Genomic DNA, 16,848 nt, shown 5'->3' on the forward strand with positions numbered 1-16,848 from the left:
TATAAATCACTGCTAGGCAAATCCCCGCCTTATCTTAGCTCACTGGTCACCATAGCAACACCCACCCGTAGTATGCGCTCCAGCAGGTATATCTCACTGGTCATCCCCAAAGCAAACACCTCCCTTGGCCGCCATTCCTTCCAGTTCTCTGCTGCCAATGACTGGAACGAACTGCAAAGATCTCTGAAGCTGGAGACACTTATCTCCCTCACTAACTTTAAGCATCAGTTGTCAGAGCAGCTTACCGATCAGTGCACCTGTACACAGCCCATCTGAAATTAGCCCACCTAACTACCTCATCCCCATATTGTTATTTATTTTGCTCATTTGCACCCCAGTATCTCTATTTGCACATCATCTTCTGCACATCTATCATTCCAGTGTTAATACTACATTGTAATTATTTTGCACTATGGCCTATTTATTGCCTTACCTCCATAACTTACCATATTTGCACACACTGTATATAGATTTTCTATTGTGTTTTTGACTGTATGTTTTGTGTAACTCTGTGTTGTTGTTGTTTTTAATCGCACTGTTTTGCTTTATCTTGGCCAGGTCGCAGTTGTAAATGAGAACTTGTTCTCAACTGGCTTACCTGGTTAAATAAAAAAATTATAAAAAAAATTGGTAACAGTTATTTAAGCAATAAGGCCAGAGGAGGTGTGGTATATGACCAATATACCACAACTAACGACGCAAGCGGAGTGCCTGGACACAGCCCTTACCTGCGGTATATTGGCCATACAGTGAGGGAAAAAAGTATTTGATCCCCTGCTGATTTTGTACGTTTGCCCACTGACAAAGACATGATCAGTCTATAATTTTAATAGTAGGTTTATTTGAACAGTGAGAGACAGAATAACAACAAAAAAATCCAGAAAAACACATGTCAAAAATGTTATAAATTGATTTGCATTTTAATGAGGTAAATAATTATTTGACCCATCTGCAAAACATGACTTGGTGGCAAAACCCTTGTTTGCAATCACAGAGGTCAGACGTTTCTTGTAGTTGGCCACCAGGTTTGCACACATCTCAGGAGGGATTTTGTCCCACTCCTCTTTGCAGATCTTCTCCAAGTCATTAAGGTTTTGAGGCTGACGTTTGGCAACTCGAACCTTCATCTCCCTCCACAGATTTTCTATGGAATTAAGGTCTGGAGACTGGCTAGGCCACTCCAGGACCTTAATGTGCTTCTTCTTGAGCCACTCCTTTGTTGCCTTGGCCGTGTGTTTTGGGTCATTGTCATGCTGGAATACCCATCCACAACCCATTTTCAATGCCCTGGCTGAGGGAAGGAGGTTCTCACCCAAGATTTGACGGTACATGGCCCCGTCCATCGTCCCTTTGATGCAGTGAAGTTGTCCTGTCCCCTTAGCAGAAAAACACCCCCAAAGCATAATGTTTCCACCTCCATGTTTTGACTGTGGGGATGGTGATCTTGGGGTCATAGGCAGCATTCCTCCTCCTCCAAACACGACGAGTTGAGTTGATGCCAAAGAGCTCCATTTTGGTCTCATCTGACCACAACACTTTCACCCAGTTCTCCTCTGAATCATTCAGATGTTCATTGGCAAACTTCAGACGGGCATGTATATGTGCTTTCTTGAGCAGGGGGACCTTGCGGGCGCTGCAGGATTTCAGTCCTTCACGGCGTAGTGTGTTACTAATTGTTTTCTTGGTGACTATGGTCCCAGCTGCCTTGAGATCATCGACAAGATCTTCCCGTGTAGTTCTGGGCTGATTCCTCACCGTTCTCATGATCATTGCAACTCCATGAGGTGAGATCTTGCATGGAGCCCCAGGCCGAGGGAGATTGACAGTTCTTTTGTGTGTCTTCCATTTGCGAATAATTGCACCAACTGTTGTCACCTTCTCACCAAGCTGCTTGGCGATGGTCTTGTAGCTCATTCCAGCCTTGTGTAGGTCTACAATCTTGTCCCTGACATCCTTGGAGATCTCTTTGGTCTTGGCCATGGTGGAGAGTTTGGAATCTGATTGATTGATTGCTTCTATGGACAGGTGTCTTTTATACAGGTAACAAGCTGAGATTAGGAGCACACCCTTTAAGAGTGTGCTCCTAATCTCAGCTCGTTACCTTTATAAAAGACACCTGGGAGCCAGAAATCTTTCTGATTGAGAGGGGGTCAAATACTTATTTCCCTCATTAAAATGCAAATCAATTTATAACATTTTATAACATTATTTTTTCTGGATTTTTTTGTTGTTATTCTGTCTCTCACTGTTCAAATAAACCCACCATTAAAATTATAGACTGATCATTTCTTTGTCAGTGGGCAAACGTACAAAATCAGCAGGGGATCAAATACTTTTTTCCTTCACTGTATATCACAAATCCTAGAGGTGCCTTATTGCTATTACAAATAAATATTTTGTCACGCTCTGGCTCCGGGACTCTGTATAGTGAGCCAGGGTGTGTTCATTATTTGGGTGTATTTCTATGTTTGTATTTCTGTTGGGTGCATTTCTATGTTTGGTCAGTGACTCCCAATCGGAGGTAACGAGTGTCAGCTGTCGGCTCGTTATCTCTGATTGGGAGCCATATTTAATCTGTATGGTTTCCTGTGGGTGTTGTGGGTTTTTGTTCATTTCGGTTTGTGTTAAGCCGTAGACGTCACGTTATCATTTATTGTTTTGATCGTGTGATCAGTGAAAATAAAGATATGTTCACCTTCAACGCTGCGCCTTGGTCCTCCTCTATGTGTGACGATCGTGACAGAAAAACCCACCAAGATGGGACCAAGCAGCGTGTCCAGGAGCCATCGCCAGGGAGATCCCTCACAGATCTCCTTCGCCTCCTGGACTGGGTCAAGCCGAGGGAGGAAGACAAGGGCTTGACGCTATGGCAGAAGGGCGAGAGGCTGGCGAGGTCTATGGAGACCTGGTCCACGGGTAGGAGAGACGCCCCGAAAATTTTTAGGGGGGGGCTCGAGACGTCGGACCAGCAGGAGGCCGCGGTAGAGCGGCCCAGTGGGTTGCTGGAGAAGGCCGCCGGGTTACGGGGGCCACTGGTCAAAGAGGGGATGGAGGAAGTGGAGGCACGGCGAGAGGTACTGGCGTGTGTTGCCAGTCCGGTCCGGCCCGTTCCAGATCCCGGTGTGGGGCCAGTGGTGTGTGTCCCCAGTACAGTCCGGCCCATCCAAGCTTCCCGCACCAAGCCAGTGGTGTGTGTCGTCAGTCCAGTCCGGCCCGTTCCTGCTCCCCGCATCAAGTCTGTGGTGCGTCTCGTCAGCCCGGCTCTGCCCGTTCCTGCTCTCCGCACCAGGTCTGTGGTGCGCGTCGCCAGCCCAGTCCGGCCCATTCCTGCTCCCCGCATCAAGTCTGTGGTGCGTCTCGTCAGCCCGGCTCTGCCCGTTCCTGCTCTCCGCACCAGGTCTGTGGTGCGCGTCGCCAGCCCGGCTCGTCCCGTTCCTGCTCCCCGCACCAAGTCAGGGGTGCGCTTCGACAGCCCGGCTCGGTCCGCTCCTGCTCCCCACACCAAGCCAGTGGGGTGCGGCGTCAGTCTGGCACGGCCCGTGCCTGTTCTCCGCACCAAGTCTGTGGTGCGTTTCGTCAGCCCTGTCCGGCCCGTTCCTGCTCTCCGCACCAAGTCTGTGGTGCGCGTCGCCAGCCCAGTTCGGCCCATCCAAGCTCCCCGCACCAGGTCAGTGGTGCGCGTCGTCAGCCCGGTCCGGCCCGTTCCTCCTCCACGCATCAGGCCAGGGGCGCGTGTCGTCGGTCCGGCTCCGGCCAGCGGGGCTGGACAGGACCAGGGGTACTTTGGGGGGTTGGAGAGGAGGTGGGGATCAAGGACGGAGCCAGAGCCACCGCCGAGGAGGTGTGCCCACCCAGCCCTCCCTTGTTTAGCCCGTATTGAGGCGCGGTCGCAGTCCGCGCCTTTAGGGGGGGGTACTGTCACGCTCTGGCTCCGGGACTCTGTATAGTGAGCCAGGGTGTGTTCATTATTTGGGTGTATTTCTATGTTTGTATTTCTGTTGGGTGCATTTCTATGTTTGGTCAGTGACTCCCAATCGGAGGTAACGAGTGTCAGCTGTCGGCTCGTTATCTCTGATTGGGAGCCATATTTAATCTGTATGGTTTCCTGTGGGTGTTGTGGGTTTTTGTTCATTTCGGTTTGTGTTAAGCCGTAGACGTCACGTTATCGTTTATTGTTTTGATCGTGTGATCAGTGAAAATGAAGATATGTTCACCTTCAACGCTGCGCCTTGGTCCTCCTCTATGTGTGACGATCGTGACATATTTGATCATACCCATGGTATACGGTCTGATATAGCACGGCTGTCAGCCAATCAGCATTCAGGGCTCGAACCACCCAGTTTATAATATACATTACGTCATCTATACACATGTATGCATAAACCAAACTAAATACAGTCAATAAAAGGACATGCAGACATTTATAAAGAAACATCTCCATGTAGGATGCGGTGGCAGGCTTTGGCAGAGGCATTTATACTGAACAAAAACATAACCGCAACATGTAAGGTCTTGGTCCCATGTTTCATGAGCTGAAATAAAATATTTAGTTGCCAAATTTGTTTACATCCCCTGTTAGTGAGCATTTCTCCTTTGCCAAGATAATCCATCCACTCGACAGGTGTGGCATACCAAGAAGCTGATTAAACAGCATGATCATTACACAGGTGCACTTTGTGCTGGGGACAATAAAAGGCCACTTAAAAATTTTGTCAAACAACACAATGCCACAGATATCTCAAATTTTAAGGGAGCGCGCAATTGGCGTGCTGACTGCAGGAAGGTCCACCAGAGCTGTTGCCAGAGAATTCAGCCACCTGGACAGCTGATGAAACTGAGGAGTATTTATGTCTGTAATAATGCCAGATTGTGGGGAAAAACTCAATCTGATTGGCTGGGCCTGGCTCCCAAGTGGGTGGGCTTGGCTCCCAAATGGGCGGGCCTATGGCTGCGCCCCTGCCCAGTCATGTGAAATCTAAAGATTAGGGCCTTATCAATGTAGAAGGATACTATCCCAGGTATTCCTTAAAGAGGTAGGGTTTCAAGTGTCTCCGAAAGGTGGTCAGTGACGCCGCTGTCCTGGCGTCGTGGGGGAGCTTGTTCCACCATTGGGGTGCCAGAGCAGCGAATAGCTTTGACTGTAACTATATGAACTGTAACTCAGTAAAATCGTTGATATTGTTGTATGTTGCGTTTATATTTTTGTTCAGTATACATTGTTACCTAATAACATTTCAGACAATGTATTATTTTCACTTTGGCTGGAAAGCTGATGAAAAAGATATTCCCTAATGTCGTTTGGGTATGTAAGGTGTGTTAGTTACCTGTCTGGGCTGGTCGGGGAGGCAGGGCTGGCTGTAGATATGTCTTAAAGGCTTGAGGATCTTTGTACCTCCCAGGTCAGCCCTCATTCCCTTCACCTTCTGTAGAGCCTCATCCATAGTCTTCTGGCTGTACTCCACACTCTTACTGACGTCCAGATAAATACATATATACAGACAGACAGAGACAGATATGAGACAGACAGACATATACACACATATACATATACATACATACATACATACATACATACACACACACATACACAGTGGGGAGAACAAGTATTTGATACACTGCCGATTCTGCAGGTTTTCCTACTTACAAAGCATGTAGAGGTCTGTAATTTGTATCATAGGTACACTTCAACTGTGAGAGACAGAATCTAAAACAAAAATCCAGAAAATCACATTGTATGATTTTTAAGTAATTAATTTGCATTTTATTGCATGACATAAGTATTTGATCACCTACCAACCAGTAAGTTGGCTCCGGCTCTCACAGACCTGTTAGTTTTTCTTTAAGAAGCCCTCCTGTTCTCCACTCATTACCTGTATTAACTGCACCTGTTTGAACTCGTTACCTGTATAAAACACATCTGTCCACACACTCAATCAAACAGACTCCAGCCTCTCCACAATGGCCAAGACCAGAGAGCTGTGTAAGGACATCAGGGATACAATTGTAGACCTGCACAAGGCTGGGATGGACTACAGGACAATAGGCAAGCAGCTTGGTGAGAAGGCAACAACTGTTGGCGCAATTATTAGAAAAAGGAAGAAGTTCAAGATGACGGTCAATCACCCTTGGTCTGGGGCTCCATGCAAGATCTCACCTCGTGGGGCATCAATGATCATGAGGAAGGCGAGGGATCAGCCCAGAACCACACGGCAGGACCTGGTCAATGACCTGAAGAGAGCTGGGACCACAGTCTCAAAGAAAACCATTAGTAACACACTACGCCGTCATGGATTAAAATCCTGCAGTGCACGCAAGGTCCCCCTGCTCAAGCCAGCGCATGTCCAGGCCCGTCTGAAGTTTGCCAATGACCATCTGGATGATCCAGAGGAGGAATGGGAGAAGGTCATGTGGTCTGATGAGACAAAAATAGAGCTTTTTGGTCTAAACTCCACTCGCTGTGTTTGGAAGAAGAAGAAGGATGAGTACAACCCCAAGAACACCATCCCAACCGTGAAGCATGGAGGTGGAAACATCATTCTTTGGGGATGCTTTTCTGCAAAGGGGACAGGACGACTGCGCCGTATTGAGGGGAGGATGGATGGGGCCATGTATCGCGAGATCTTGACCAACAACCTCCTTCCCTCAGTAAGAGCATTGAAGATGGGTCGTGGCTGGGTCTTCCAGCATGACAACGACCCGAAACACACAGCCAGGGCAACTAAGGAGTGGCTCCGTAAAAAGCATCTCAAGGTCCTGGAGTGGCCTAGCCAGTCTCCAGACCTGAACCACATAGAACATCTTTGGAGGGAGCTGAAAGTCCTTATTGCCCAGCAACAGCCCCGAAACCTGAAGGATCTGGAGAAGGTATGGAGGAGTGGGCCAAAATCCCTGCTGCAGTGTGTGTGCAAACCTGGTCAAGACCTACAGGAAACGTATGATCTCTGTAATTGCAAACAAAGGTTTCTGTACCAAATATTAAGTTCTGCTTTTCTGATGTATCAAATACTTATGTCATGCAATAAAATGCAAATTAATTACTTAAAAATCATACAATGTGATTTTCGTCTCTCACAGTTGAAGTGTACCTATGATACAAATTACAGACCTCTACATGCTTTGTAAGTAGGAAAACCTGCAGAATCGGAAGTGTATCAAATACTTGTTCTCCCCACTGTGTATATATATATATATATAACAGACCCAAGACATGGACATTTTAATATTTCCTCTAACCTGCTGCAAATGATTAAATGTAAACATTAACTGTCAAACACTGTCACTGTTTACCTTTGGATTTGGATTACCTGGTGCAACATACATGATAAAACCCTAGAATGTCATAGCTCAATGTGTTTGTAAAAAACTGTCAAAGGGTCATCACCACAACATATTATAGACCAAAGACATAGACACTTTAATATTTCCCCTACCTAGGCCTGTGGCAGTCATGAAATTTTGTCAGCTGGTGATTGTCACCCAATAACTGCCGGTCTCATGGCAATTGACCGTTAATTAGCATAAACACGTTTAGCATCTCCTGGCTTCCAAGCATTGCCTACAAGCCACTGATACAGACCTTTGGAACATCTACATTCTAAAAAGTCTAATAAATCCATTTAATATAGCCTACACCATCACAAATCCATTACTTATTTTAGACAGGTCTAAAGAAACATGATATGAAGAAAATGTAGTCTATTTCAGAAGAACAGAATAGCATACTCTGTGTTGTCCTTATGTTAGGCTGTGGGCTACACTAGTTCATTTAGCAGACAAGATGTGTTTAGAATTCCGTGGCATTATTTTATAGTATGAAGAATACAATTGAACATAGCTTAATAAAATATAAAATATATTTTCTCCAAAGTGCGCACATGCGGCTATTCTGTGTTGAGCAGCTAACAAAGAAACTGGTCCTCCTATATGCTTAATTTCGAGTTATTTATGCAAATGTAGTTGTGATACAAACATTGGGCTATATATTTTGATGTTTAATACATTCTAAGGCTGCAAGATGGGATTCTAATGATGATTTGAAAAAAGTCGCAAGCTGCACACACTTCATCAGTCTCTCATCCACAACTTGACAATCACTTGATAATATTCTCACCAGGCCTCGAATTTCCCGGTGGCATCCCCCTTATGTGGCCGTAATGCCCCCTATAATACGCAAATTATAATTCCCTTCTCCCGGCTGCCGTGCTCCGAAGCACCTCTCACTCACATGGCTCTCTCAGATGTAGCCAATTCCATCACGTGATCGGGTCCTTCTCACAGGCATTTCAAATAAGAAGTAGGCTACAAGTGAATGAAGACAGACACATTGAATTCCGAAGCACATATTGAAGATGTTAGAACTGTCCACATTTACTTTGTCAGACAACAAGATGAGTAGGCCTAACAAACAGCAAAACCACTAGCCTATGTCAATCTACTATCCCCCATAGTACAAAAGTTGACCCATTATATTGGTCAACTTGTCCTTCTGTGCAATAAATACATATTCCCAACATAGTGGGAAAGTTGTGGGATGCAATAGATCCCAAATTAATACAACCACTCGCATAAAAAAAAACGTTGAAAAGTAATGAGGCTGATCGTTTAGCTTAAATGTTGCTAAACTAGTAGGCTATTTTTTCACATAAGCGCAGCAATGTGCACACGGCAGTAGGCGCGAATGTTCCAAAATGCAATACATTAGCGGGAAAACGCTGTTCTTGAAAGTGACGGCAAATGCCAGTTATAAAGCAGATTAAATGTGCTTAATTTTAAGAAGTTATTTGGCCACTTTAGTTGTGATACAAACCTTATCAAAACATCTAGGCCTATGGGCTAAGTTACATGAGGTGTGCGAATATGATTAGAAAAAGTGACCAAAAAAAGGTATGCGCTGTTTCTTGCCTTAATGCAAGTCATTCAGGGGAGGTGCAGAGCCCCACCTGTTTTGAGCCCCACCTGTTTAGCATAAAGAAAAAACTGTTTTTATTTTCTTTCTTTTTTTTGGGGGGGGGGGGCTGTTTTGTATGTTATTTTGGCATTAATACGTTTCATATATCAGTTTGCAAACAATCTAAAAAAAAAAAAAAGGTATATTTTTTGCTTTGTTGAGTAAGGCAGCTCCAAAACGCAGGTGTTTCAGCCTAACTCAGTGCTTTCTGTGGTGGTGGGGCAGCCAGCGGAAAATACGGAGCGTAGGGGTTGGTAATGTTCTCTAGTTGTGCCGTGATTGGCTCAGTGTTCTGTCACTCATGGTGAAATTACGTCACCGCAAAATCTACGGGTAGAGCTCGAAAATTCAAGCCCCTTAGGTGCTGCCGTAGACTTACATTAGTAGTGTCCATCCAAGAAGGCTCAAGGTCATTGACCACAAATAAAATGACGTCAAATCACGTTATATCTACCGTAGCTTTGATTGGACTGATCATGTCAACATCATACTTTCAAAATCTTAGCTAGCAAGCTAGACAAGTAGTCATTGATCATTATGAATCTAGTCGACAATCTACTGGCAAATCCTTTTCAATCCTTGTCATATGAAAATAAATTATAGATAAAAACGTATCGGTGCTCATCAGCCATTGGACATAAACATTACACAACAAGTTGGAAATCTCAAATTCAACAATGAGTGCTGAGGCGCGACTGCAGCCTCGGGTTCGATCCCAGGCTGTGTCACAGCCTGCCGTGACCGGGAGACCCATGGGACGCCGCACAATTGGCCCAGCATCGTCCGGGTTAGGGGAAGGTTTGGCAGGCCGGGATTTCCATGTCTCATCGTGCTCTAGCAACTCCTTGTGGCGGGCCGGGCGCCTGCAAGCTGACTTTGGTTGTCAGTTCGACAGTGTTTCCTCCGACACATTGGTGCGGCTGGCTTCCGGGTTAAGCGAGCAGTGTGTCAAGAAGCAGTTCGGCTTGGCTCTCGTCCTTCGCCGAGTCCGTAGGGGAGTTGCAGCGATGAGACAAGATCGTAACTTCTGGCCCATGGCGTTGCATGTGAATGTTTACCCTTCAAAACAACTGGAAACTCGGAACTGGGAAATCTCAGACTTCAGTCAGGTCAAGACAACTGGGAACTCTGAAAAAAACTAGCTCTGACTGGGAAAAAAAATCAGAAAATAATTTTGAACGGTCATCCAACTCGGTTTCCAAGTCGGGAACTCGGGCCTCTTTCTAGAGCCCACAAGATGGACCGCCGCGCCACCTTCCTGTTCAAGTGAGCACAGCACAACAAGGGGAGTCCAGAAATGTCTTGTATACTGCTGCATAAATGATGTAATATGCCAGGGAGATATGTATACTGTAGCTAAGAAAGTAATACTATGTGTATGTTGTGTAGTAAGCGTTTAGTTGCCCATGTGCCTCACCCTAATAATTTGGTCCCTTTCCCCCTCATAACTTAGCCTACTGTTCTGACTTGGTGGTGTACATGTAGCCTATAGCCTGTTTTAGAGAAATGTAATCATTGAATATCGTAAGAGCTTTCATGGTCTGCTTATATGCCCCCTTTATTTATCCTACGGTTCTGACTTGGTGTACAGGGAGAATACTGTAAGAACGGCCCATGTTCTGAATTCTGTCGCTGTACATTGTAAAAATGCTGAACATAGTTATATTTACTACGTCCATCCTAGCTCGGATTGCCTCTTATCCACTCATCATTCCCTTATGCCATAGTTTGTACATCTCAATTGTCAGTAGAAACCACATTTGTTTAAGGAAGTCAGCCATATCAGCTATCATAAAAAATAAATAAAAAATCAGGCTGAATGAACTGTTTCGCTGCCAGACAAGGCTCCGCTGATAGCCAGGTGTAGCGGTGGTAAGGATTCACTCCATGGTGCTGAAAAGAACGCTCTGCTGTTGGGACAGCTTTATGTAGGCCTTAACAGTTTGTGGGCACCGTTTGTCAACGTTATAGTGCAATGAATGTATTATTTAGTGTTGTGTTGTGGCTTTGCTGGCATCAAAATGTTTTGTTGTTGTTGTTTGCCCGCCAAGATTTACGTGCTAAAATCGCTACATCATTCACAAGTGATAGGCTAATATTGTCACCCATTAGACTATTCTTAATTTAATGGTGTCTTTACATATAATAAATAATATACGTTTGATATTAGTTTTGATTTAGAATGGACCATTATCATGCACCTGTCTCAGAACAGGGGCATGAGAAAAGAAATACATTTCCATTGATGTCAGAGTGATTAGAGGGACAAAAGAGTGCTGAGTACCAGGCAGTTAAAAAGTTTGGTAGCCTACTATTGACCATCAGCAGCATCAGAGCTTGGAGAAGCCTAATTACCGTGACTAAACGGTCACGTGGAATTTGACTGCCTTCAAGACTCCTGACCGCCGGTGTGGCGGTAATACAGTCACTGTAACAGCCCTACCCCTACCTGCTGCAAATTATTAGATGTTAACATTAACTATGAAACAATGTCACTGTTTACCTTTGGATTTGGACTACCTGGTGCAACATACATGATAAAACCCTAGAATGACATAGCTAAATGTGTTTGTAAAAAACTGAACTCTTCAGACACTGACTTGAACTGATTGAAACAGGGGTTGGAAGGAGAGAACACTCACGGAAAGAAGGACTTATAAATGTTCCCAAAGCCGATGATGTTGAAGTAGCAGCCCATGGGCAGGCTTTTCAGCAAGAGCAGCAGCGTATCCTGCAAGAGAGAAATTCAACAAGTGTCTTTACTCTTCAATAAACCATATTGCATAAAGTCTCAAAGAACTAGTATCCTACAGAGTAGACACTTTGTGTACTGAATTTCACACCAAACTACCTCTTGATGAATCCTGTGCAAATTGAGATGATTTACTAGTACAGGGTTGTTGTGTGTGTGTGTGTGTGTGTGTGTGTGTGTGTGTGTGTGTGTGTGTGTGTGTGTTTGCAGTGTGTGTGAATACCCTGGCACTGCTAATACGGTCCTGAGCCCCAGGTCCATAGTGAATGGGGCGTTCCATGCTGCCAGAGCAATCCACCACGAACAGAAACTCCCCGTGTGAGGTCATCGATGACATCACATCGTTGGGGAATGCTGGGTACAGGCTCAACATGACCACTGGGTCGCCCATCAGAGAGCCTGGGAGGGAGGGAGGGAGGGAGGGGGAGAGAGGGAGGGAGAGGGAGAGGGAGAGAGGGAGAGGGAGAGAGAGAGAGAGAACAGAAGTGTCCAACAGCCTTTCTCCATCTCTACAGTACATCTATGCTTCTGTCTCACCATGTCCCTCTATGTAAACATGGATTAAGGTAGTAGACTAGACTACTCATTCATCTCATATACACCAGTCTACAACAGAGCACACCCACATCCCCCTCACCTGGCTTGGCAGAAGCCTGTGCTGCCTCTACTATAGCAGTAGGCTGATGGGTGTCTTGGTAATACAACAACAGCTCAACGTCCCGGTCAAACTGATGACCTGCAGCCAGACTGACCTGCAGTTAGAACAACATTCAAATGAAGACAGAGCAGTCAGAGGGAATTTAACACCTATGAAGGATTCTGATGGTTCATGGTGCTAGTGAGAGTGAAAGCACACAGACATACTGTACACACACAGACATTCATTCATACATACGTATGTAAAGAAACACACTTACACATGCTTATGAACACACACATACATACAGACAGACACACAGTACCGTGGCTTGGGTTTTCGCTGTGTTGAGGTAGTTGAGTGGGTCCAGGGGACAGTTGGACTCTACTCTAGAGATGGGATGAGGGGACGACACGCAGGCACTGAGGGACAGACTGTACGGCACAGAACCAGCGGGCACTGAGGACACCTGGGCACTGCCATCACTACCACTGTCTGACCCTTAGAGAGAGATGGGGTGAGGGAGGGAGGAGGAGGGAGAGAGGCAGAGAGAGAAGAAAGAAAGATAGAGAGGAGAGAGAGAGACCCACAAATTAGCATGTTTTTGTTCCAGCCCAGCACTTCCACCTTTCAACTCAACAACTCACCAAGACCTTGATTCATTCAATCAGATGTATTAAAGCTGGACTGGAACTAAAGCCTGCACCACCCCCTGTGGGTCTCCAAGAGCAGGACTGAACACCACTGCGCTATGGGACCAGCTGCTGGTTCCCAGTCACAATGCTGCCCACAAGGTTTTTACTTTGTTTTGGACTGCCCGATGACGTATTACTGGTTTGTGTCTCTCTATACAGGTGTCCATGTTCTTACCCTGGGGTTGGTAGCGGGGGTTGAGCACGGCGGGCAGGCAGAGCCTCAGGCCTTCGTCAGCCTGTACAGCCAGCTCTGTCACATAGTCCAGGCTGACAGAGGCCTTCTCCCCTGGAGGCAGACTACCTACACTCAGCTTGAACACATCCGGGCTCTCATCACTCTCCTCCAATAGGAAGGCCTGCTGGCCCGAGCTCAACGCATCATCATACTGCTCCTGTGCCTGAGGGGGGGGGGGGGGACAGAGGAACACACGGATGCATCATCAGCCTGAGACACAGCATAGAACAGTAACATCCAGGGGAGGGTGCTGTCTGACTGACACTAGTCAAGTCAATGGGGTTTGACAGAGTGGCTTTTGACAAATCAGTGGGTGGGGAACCAGTTTTACAGGGTCAAAGTCTAATAGTGAGAGCAGAGAGCTGTTAAAAAATACCTAATTTTAGAAGCCCCGTAGGTCATAGACTGCTGGTTAACCAATTGGGTAATGATAATAAATAATGGATTGGATTTATATAGCCCCTTTCTACCAACTGAGGTACTCAAAGCACGTTACATAGTAAGGGGGAAACTCACCTCATCCACCATCAATGTGTGGCACCCACCTGGGTGATGCATGGCAACCATTTTGTGCCAGAACGCTCACCACACATCAGCTAGCATGGTGTAGAGGTGAGGATTGATATGCCAATTAGGAATGAGGGAGATTATTGGGTGGCCAGGTTAGTCGGCCGGTAACACTTAACACCATGTTGCTTTTAAACCTGTGTAGTAACGCTGTAATTACACTAGTAACAACATTTGTACTAACATGTCATTGATTGGTATTAACATGAAATTAACCCGAATCCTGCTAAAAAAAAATCTTTTGTAGATCTCAGAAAAGGAATTTCAAAAATGTTGACAGTTGCATTTGTCTCGTTGTTGACTTGTCATTTCTCCTCACCTTCTGTTTCTCCTGAACTTCAGCCACCACCTCAGTCTGTCCTATCTTGGCGCTGAACCTGCAGACAGCAGCCTCTCCTGGCAGAGGGAAAACAAAGATGGCCTCCAGAGGGCTTTCCTCCTGGTTCTCATACTGCAGAGTGGAGCTCACAGTGGCCACATGCCCCTGCACACTCACCTCCACAGCAATACTCTTCAGAGGCACTGAGAGTGGATGGATGGAGAGAGGGATGGAGGGAAGAGAGAACTGACGATGACATCGTTTGGGAACCACTTAGAGATAGTAAATGTGATTGATAGCTCATCTGAGGTGTCACGCCCTGGCTCTGGGGACACTGTTATGTTGAGCCAGGGTGTGTAGATCTATGTTCCGTATTTCTGTGTTGGCCTGAGTGACTCCCAATCAGAGGCAACGAGTGTCAGCTGTTTGCTGGTTGTCTCTGATTGGGAGCCATATTTAATCTGTCGGTTTTTCCTTTGGTTTTGTGGGTTCTTGTTTCTAGTTGGTTTAGTTTCACCGTGAACTGTCACGTTACCGTCTTTGTTTGTTTTGATCGTGTTTTCGCTCATTAAAGAGTATGTTTGCCTGCAACGCTGCGCCTTGGTCTACTCCTTACCCTGACGGTCGTGACATGAGGGAAATGCTTAATTTATTGAAAACTATATAAAATGTGGTGGAAAGTTCTGAAGTATCTCTTTAATAAATAAAGATAAACTAGATACTGATGAGAGCTCATGTCTGGGAGAAGGACGAAACACACAGACATGGAGGGAAACAATCATTTCTGCTTTCAAACAGTACCTGGTTCATTCTTGACAGTTACCAATCCACAGCAGTTCACCATTTTGGCACCTGAATGGGGAAGTCAGGTGCCATATTAATGTCCTCTTACCGCGAAACAGGCACTGTTCACATCACTTTGATTAAGTTAATTGGTGTGTAACAGTAAATCGTTAGTAAAAAATCGTAATATGCCAAGCGTCTATGATAAATTGTTTGACAGTAGGATGACAGCCATTGAGAGGTTTATCTAACCATGTTGGTCATGCACCGTAACTGCTGGTTGATGATAAAGAATATTGCTTTGTACTTTGTACTGTTAGGTTCTAAATAAACAGAGTAAAAAACGAACGGACAACTAGTCACATAATATTGGTCTTCCCAGAACATATTTCCTCACACAACAGTTGCTTTGTGCAAAAAGGGACATTACCAAGCCTGAAGTTCTTGTGAACAATAAACAATGAAATTATCAGCAGCCTGACGCAATAATGTCAATCTCTGTCCATTGTCCATCCAGCATAACTTCTGGTTGAACTAGTCATAGAGATCCTATTAAATTGTTCCATTTAGGTTCTCTCTGCTTGAGAAGTTTTTTTTTTTTTTTTTTTAGGGGTGAAAGTCGTTCTTCCACCGGCTGCATTTTTCTTGTTTTATCCTGAGCATTAACGTCCAAGAATTCAAACTAGCATCATTTTGATCACCATCGGTTGGCTAAGCATTGACATGATAGACTTGTCACCATTGTTGTCTCTTGCTAGGCACATTAGGTTTTGTCATGGCTGCTAAGGGTTGGGGGCAACTATAGCACAGTATTAAAATGATCCTGAGCCAAGCAGCCAAATGATGAAAACAATAAGTGATTTAAACTTTAAGATGGTATGAATTATACAAATAATAACTTTAAATAGCCTTGGGGTCCTGTAGAGTAGGTTACTGTAACACCAAGTACATTTTGCTCTGTCCAGAGTACCCCTGAAGTACCCGCTCATGTGCATTTTACCAGTTAGCCTATGGTCTCATTAGTCTTCTCAAGTACCCCCTGTGGATAGGCCAAGTACTCCCTGTGGATAGGCCAAGTACTCCCTGTGGATAGGCCAAGTACCCCCTGTGGATAGGCCAAGTACTCCCTGTGGATAGGCCAAGTACTCCCTGTGGATAGGCCAAGTACCCCCTGTGGATAGGCCAAGTACCCCCTGTGGATAGGCCAAGTACCCCCTGTGGATAGGCCAAGTACCCCCTGTGGATAGGCCAAGTACCCCCTGTGGATAGGCCAAGTACCCCCTGTGGATAGGCCAAGTACTCCCTGTGGATAGGCCAAGTACTCCCTGTGGATAGGCCAAGTACCCCCTGGGGATAGGCCAAGTACTCCCTGTGGATAGGCCAAGTACTCCCTGTGGATAGGCCAAGTACTCCCTGTGGATAGGCCAAGTACCCCCTGTGGATAGGCCAAGTACTCCCTGTGGATAGGCCAAGTACCCCCTGTGGATAGGCCAAGTACCCCCTTTGGATAGGCCAAGTACCCACAGGGGGTACTAGTACCCCCAGGTTGGGAAACCCTACTGTAGAGTGCCAAGTAAGTTGCAAACAGATATAATCTGGGCACCATCAAACCACTCAAAATGTTTTGAGAGGAACAAAATGGCCATGCAGGGTGTAACTGTAAATATTGGTTATGTCCATAGCAATATCTATCCTGAACAAAAATATAAAAACGCAACATGTAAAGTGTTGGTGAGCTATAATAAAAGTTCCCAGAAATGTTACATGTACACAAAAAGCTGGTTTCTCTCAAAATGTTGTGCACAAATTTGTTTACATTCCTGTTAGTGAGCGTTTCTCCTTTGCTAATACAGTGGGGAGAACAAGTATTTGATACACTGTCGATTTTGCAGGTTTTCCTACTTACAAAGCAT

The 16,848-nt window shown here is 45.5% G+C and overlaps 1 protein-coding gene across 6 annotated transcripts in view; it reads right to left on the reverse strand.

Moving 5' to 3' along the window:
- The window catches only part of LOC311106087 (von Willebrand factor A domain-containing protein 5A-like), a 39,774-nt gene that overhangs the window by 11,381 nt on the left and 11,545 nt on the right, over positions 1-16,848 (reverse strand). For all 6 annotated transcript variants that reach the window (XM_084148395.1, XM_084148394.1, XM_084148393.1 and 3 more), the window contains 8 exons: positions 14,954-15,004; positions 14,153-14,355; positions 13,207-13,429; positions 12,662-12,837; positions 12,337-12,451; positions 11,923-12,098; positions 11,590-11,678; positions 5,325-5,469 (listed from right to left, as the gene is read on the reverse strand). In XM_084148395.1, the coding sequence (XP_084004521.1) occupies positions 5,325-5,469; positions 11,590-11,678; positions 11,923-12,098; positions 12,337-12,451; positions 12,662-12,837; positions 13,207-13,429; positions 14,153-14,355; positions 14,954-14,996 (1,170 nt within the window). In that variant the 5' untranslated portion in view covers positions 14,997-15,004. The remainder of the gene's footprint in view (positions 1-5,324; positions 5,470-11,589; positions 11,679-11,922; positions 12,099-12,336; positions 12,452-12,661; positions 12,838-13,206; positions 13,430-14,152; positions 14,356-14,953; positions 15,005-16,848) is intronic.

This window comes from Coregonus lavaretus (assembly GCF_964263955.1).
Source record: "Coregonus lavaretus genome assembly, chromosome: 30".
NCBI lineage: Eukaryota > Metazoa > Chordata > Actinopteri > Salmoniformes > Salmonidae > Coregonus > Coregonus lavaretus.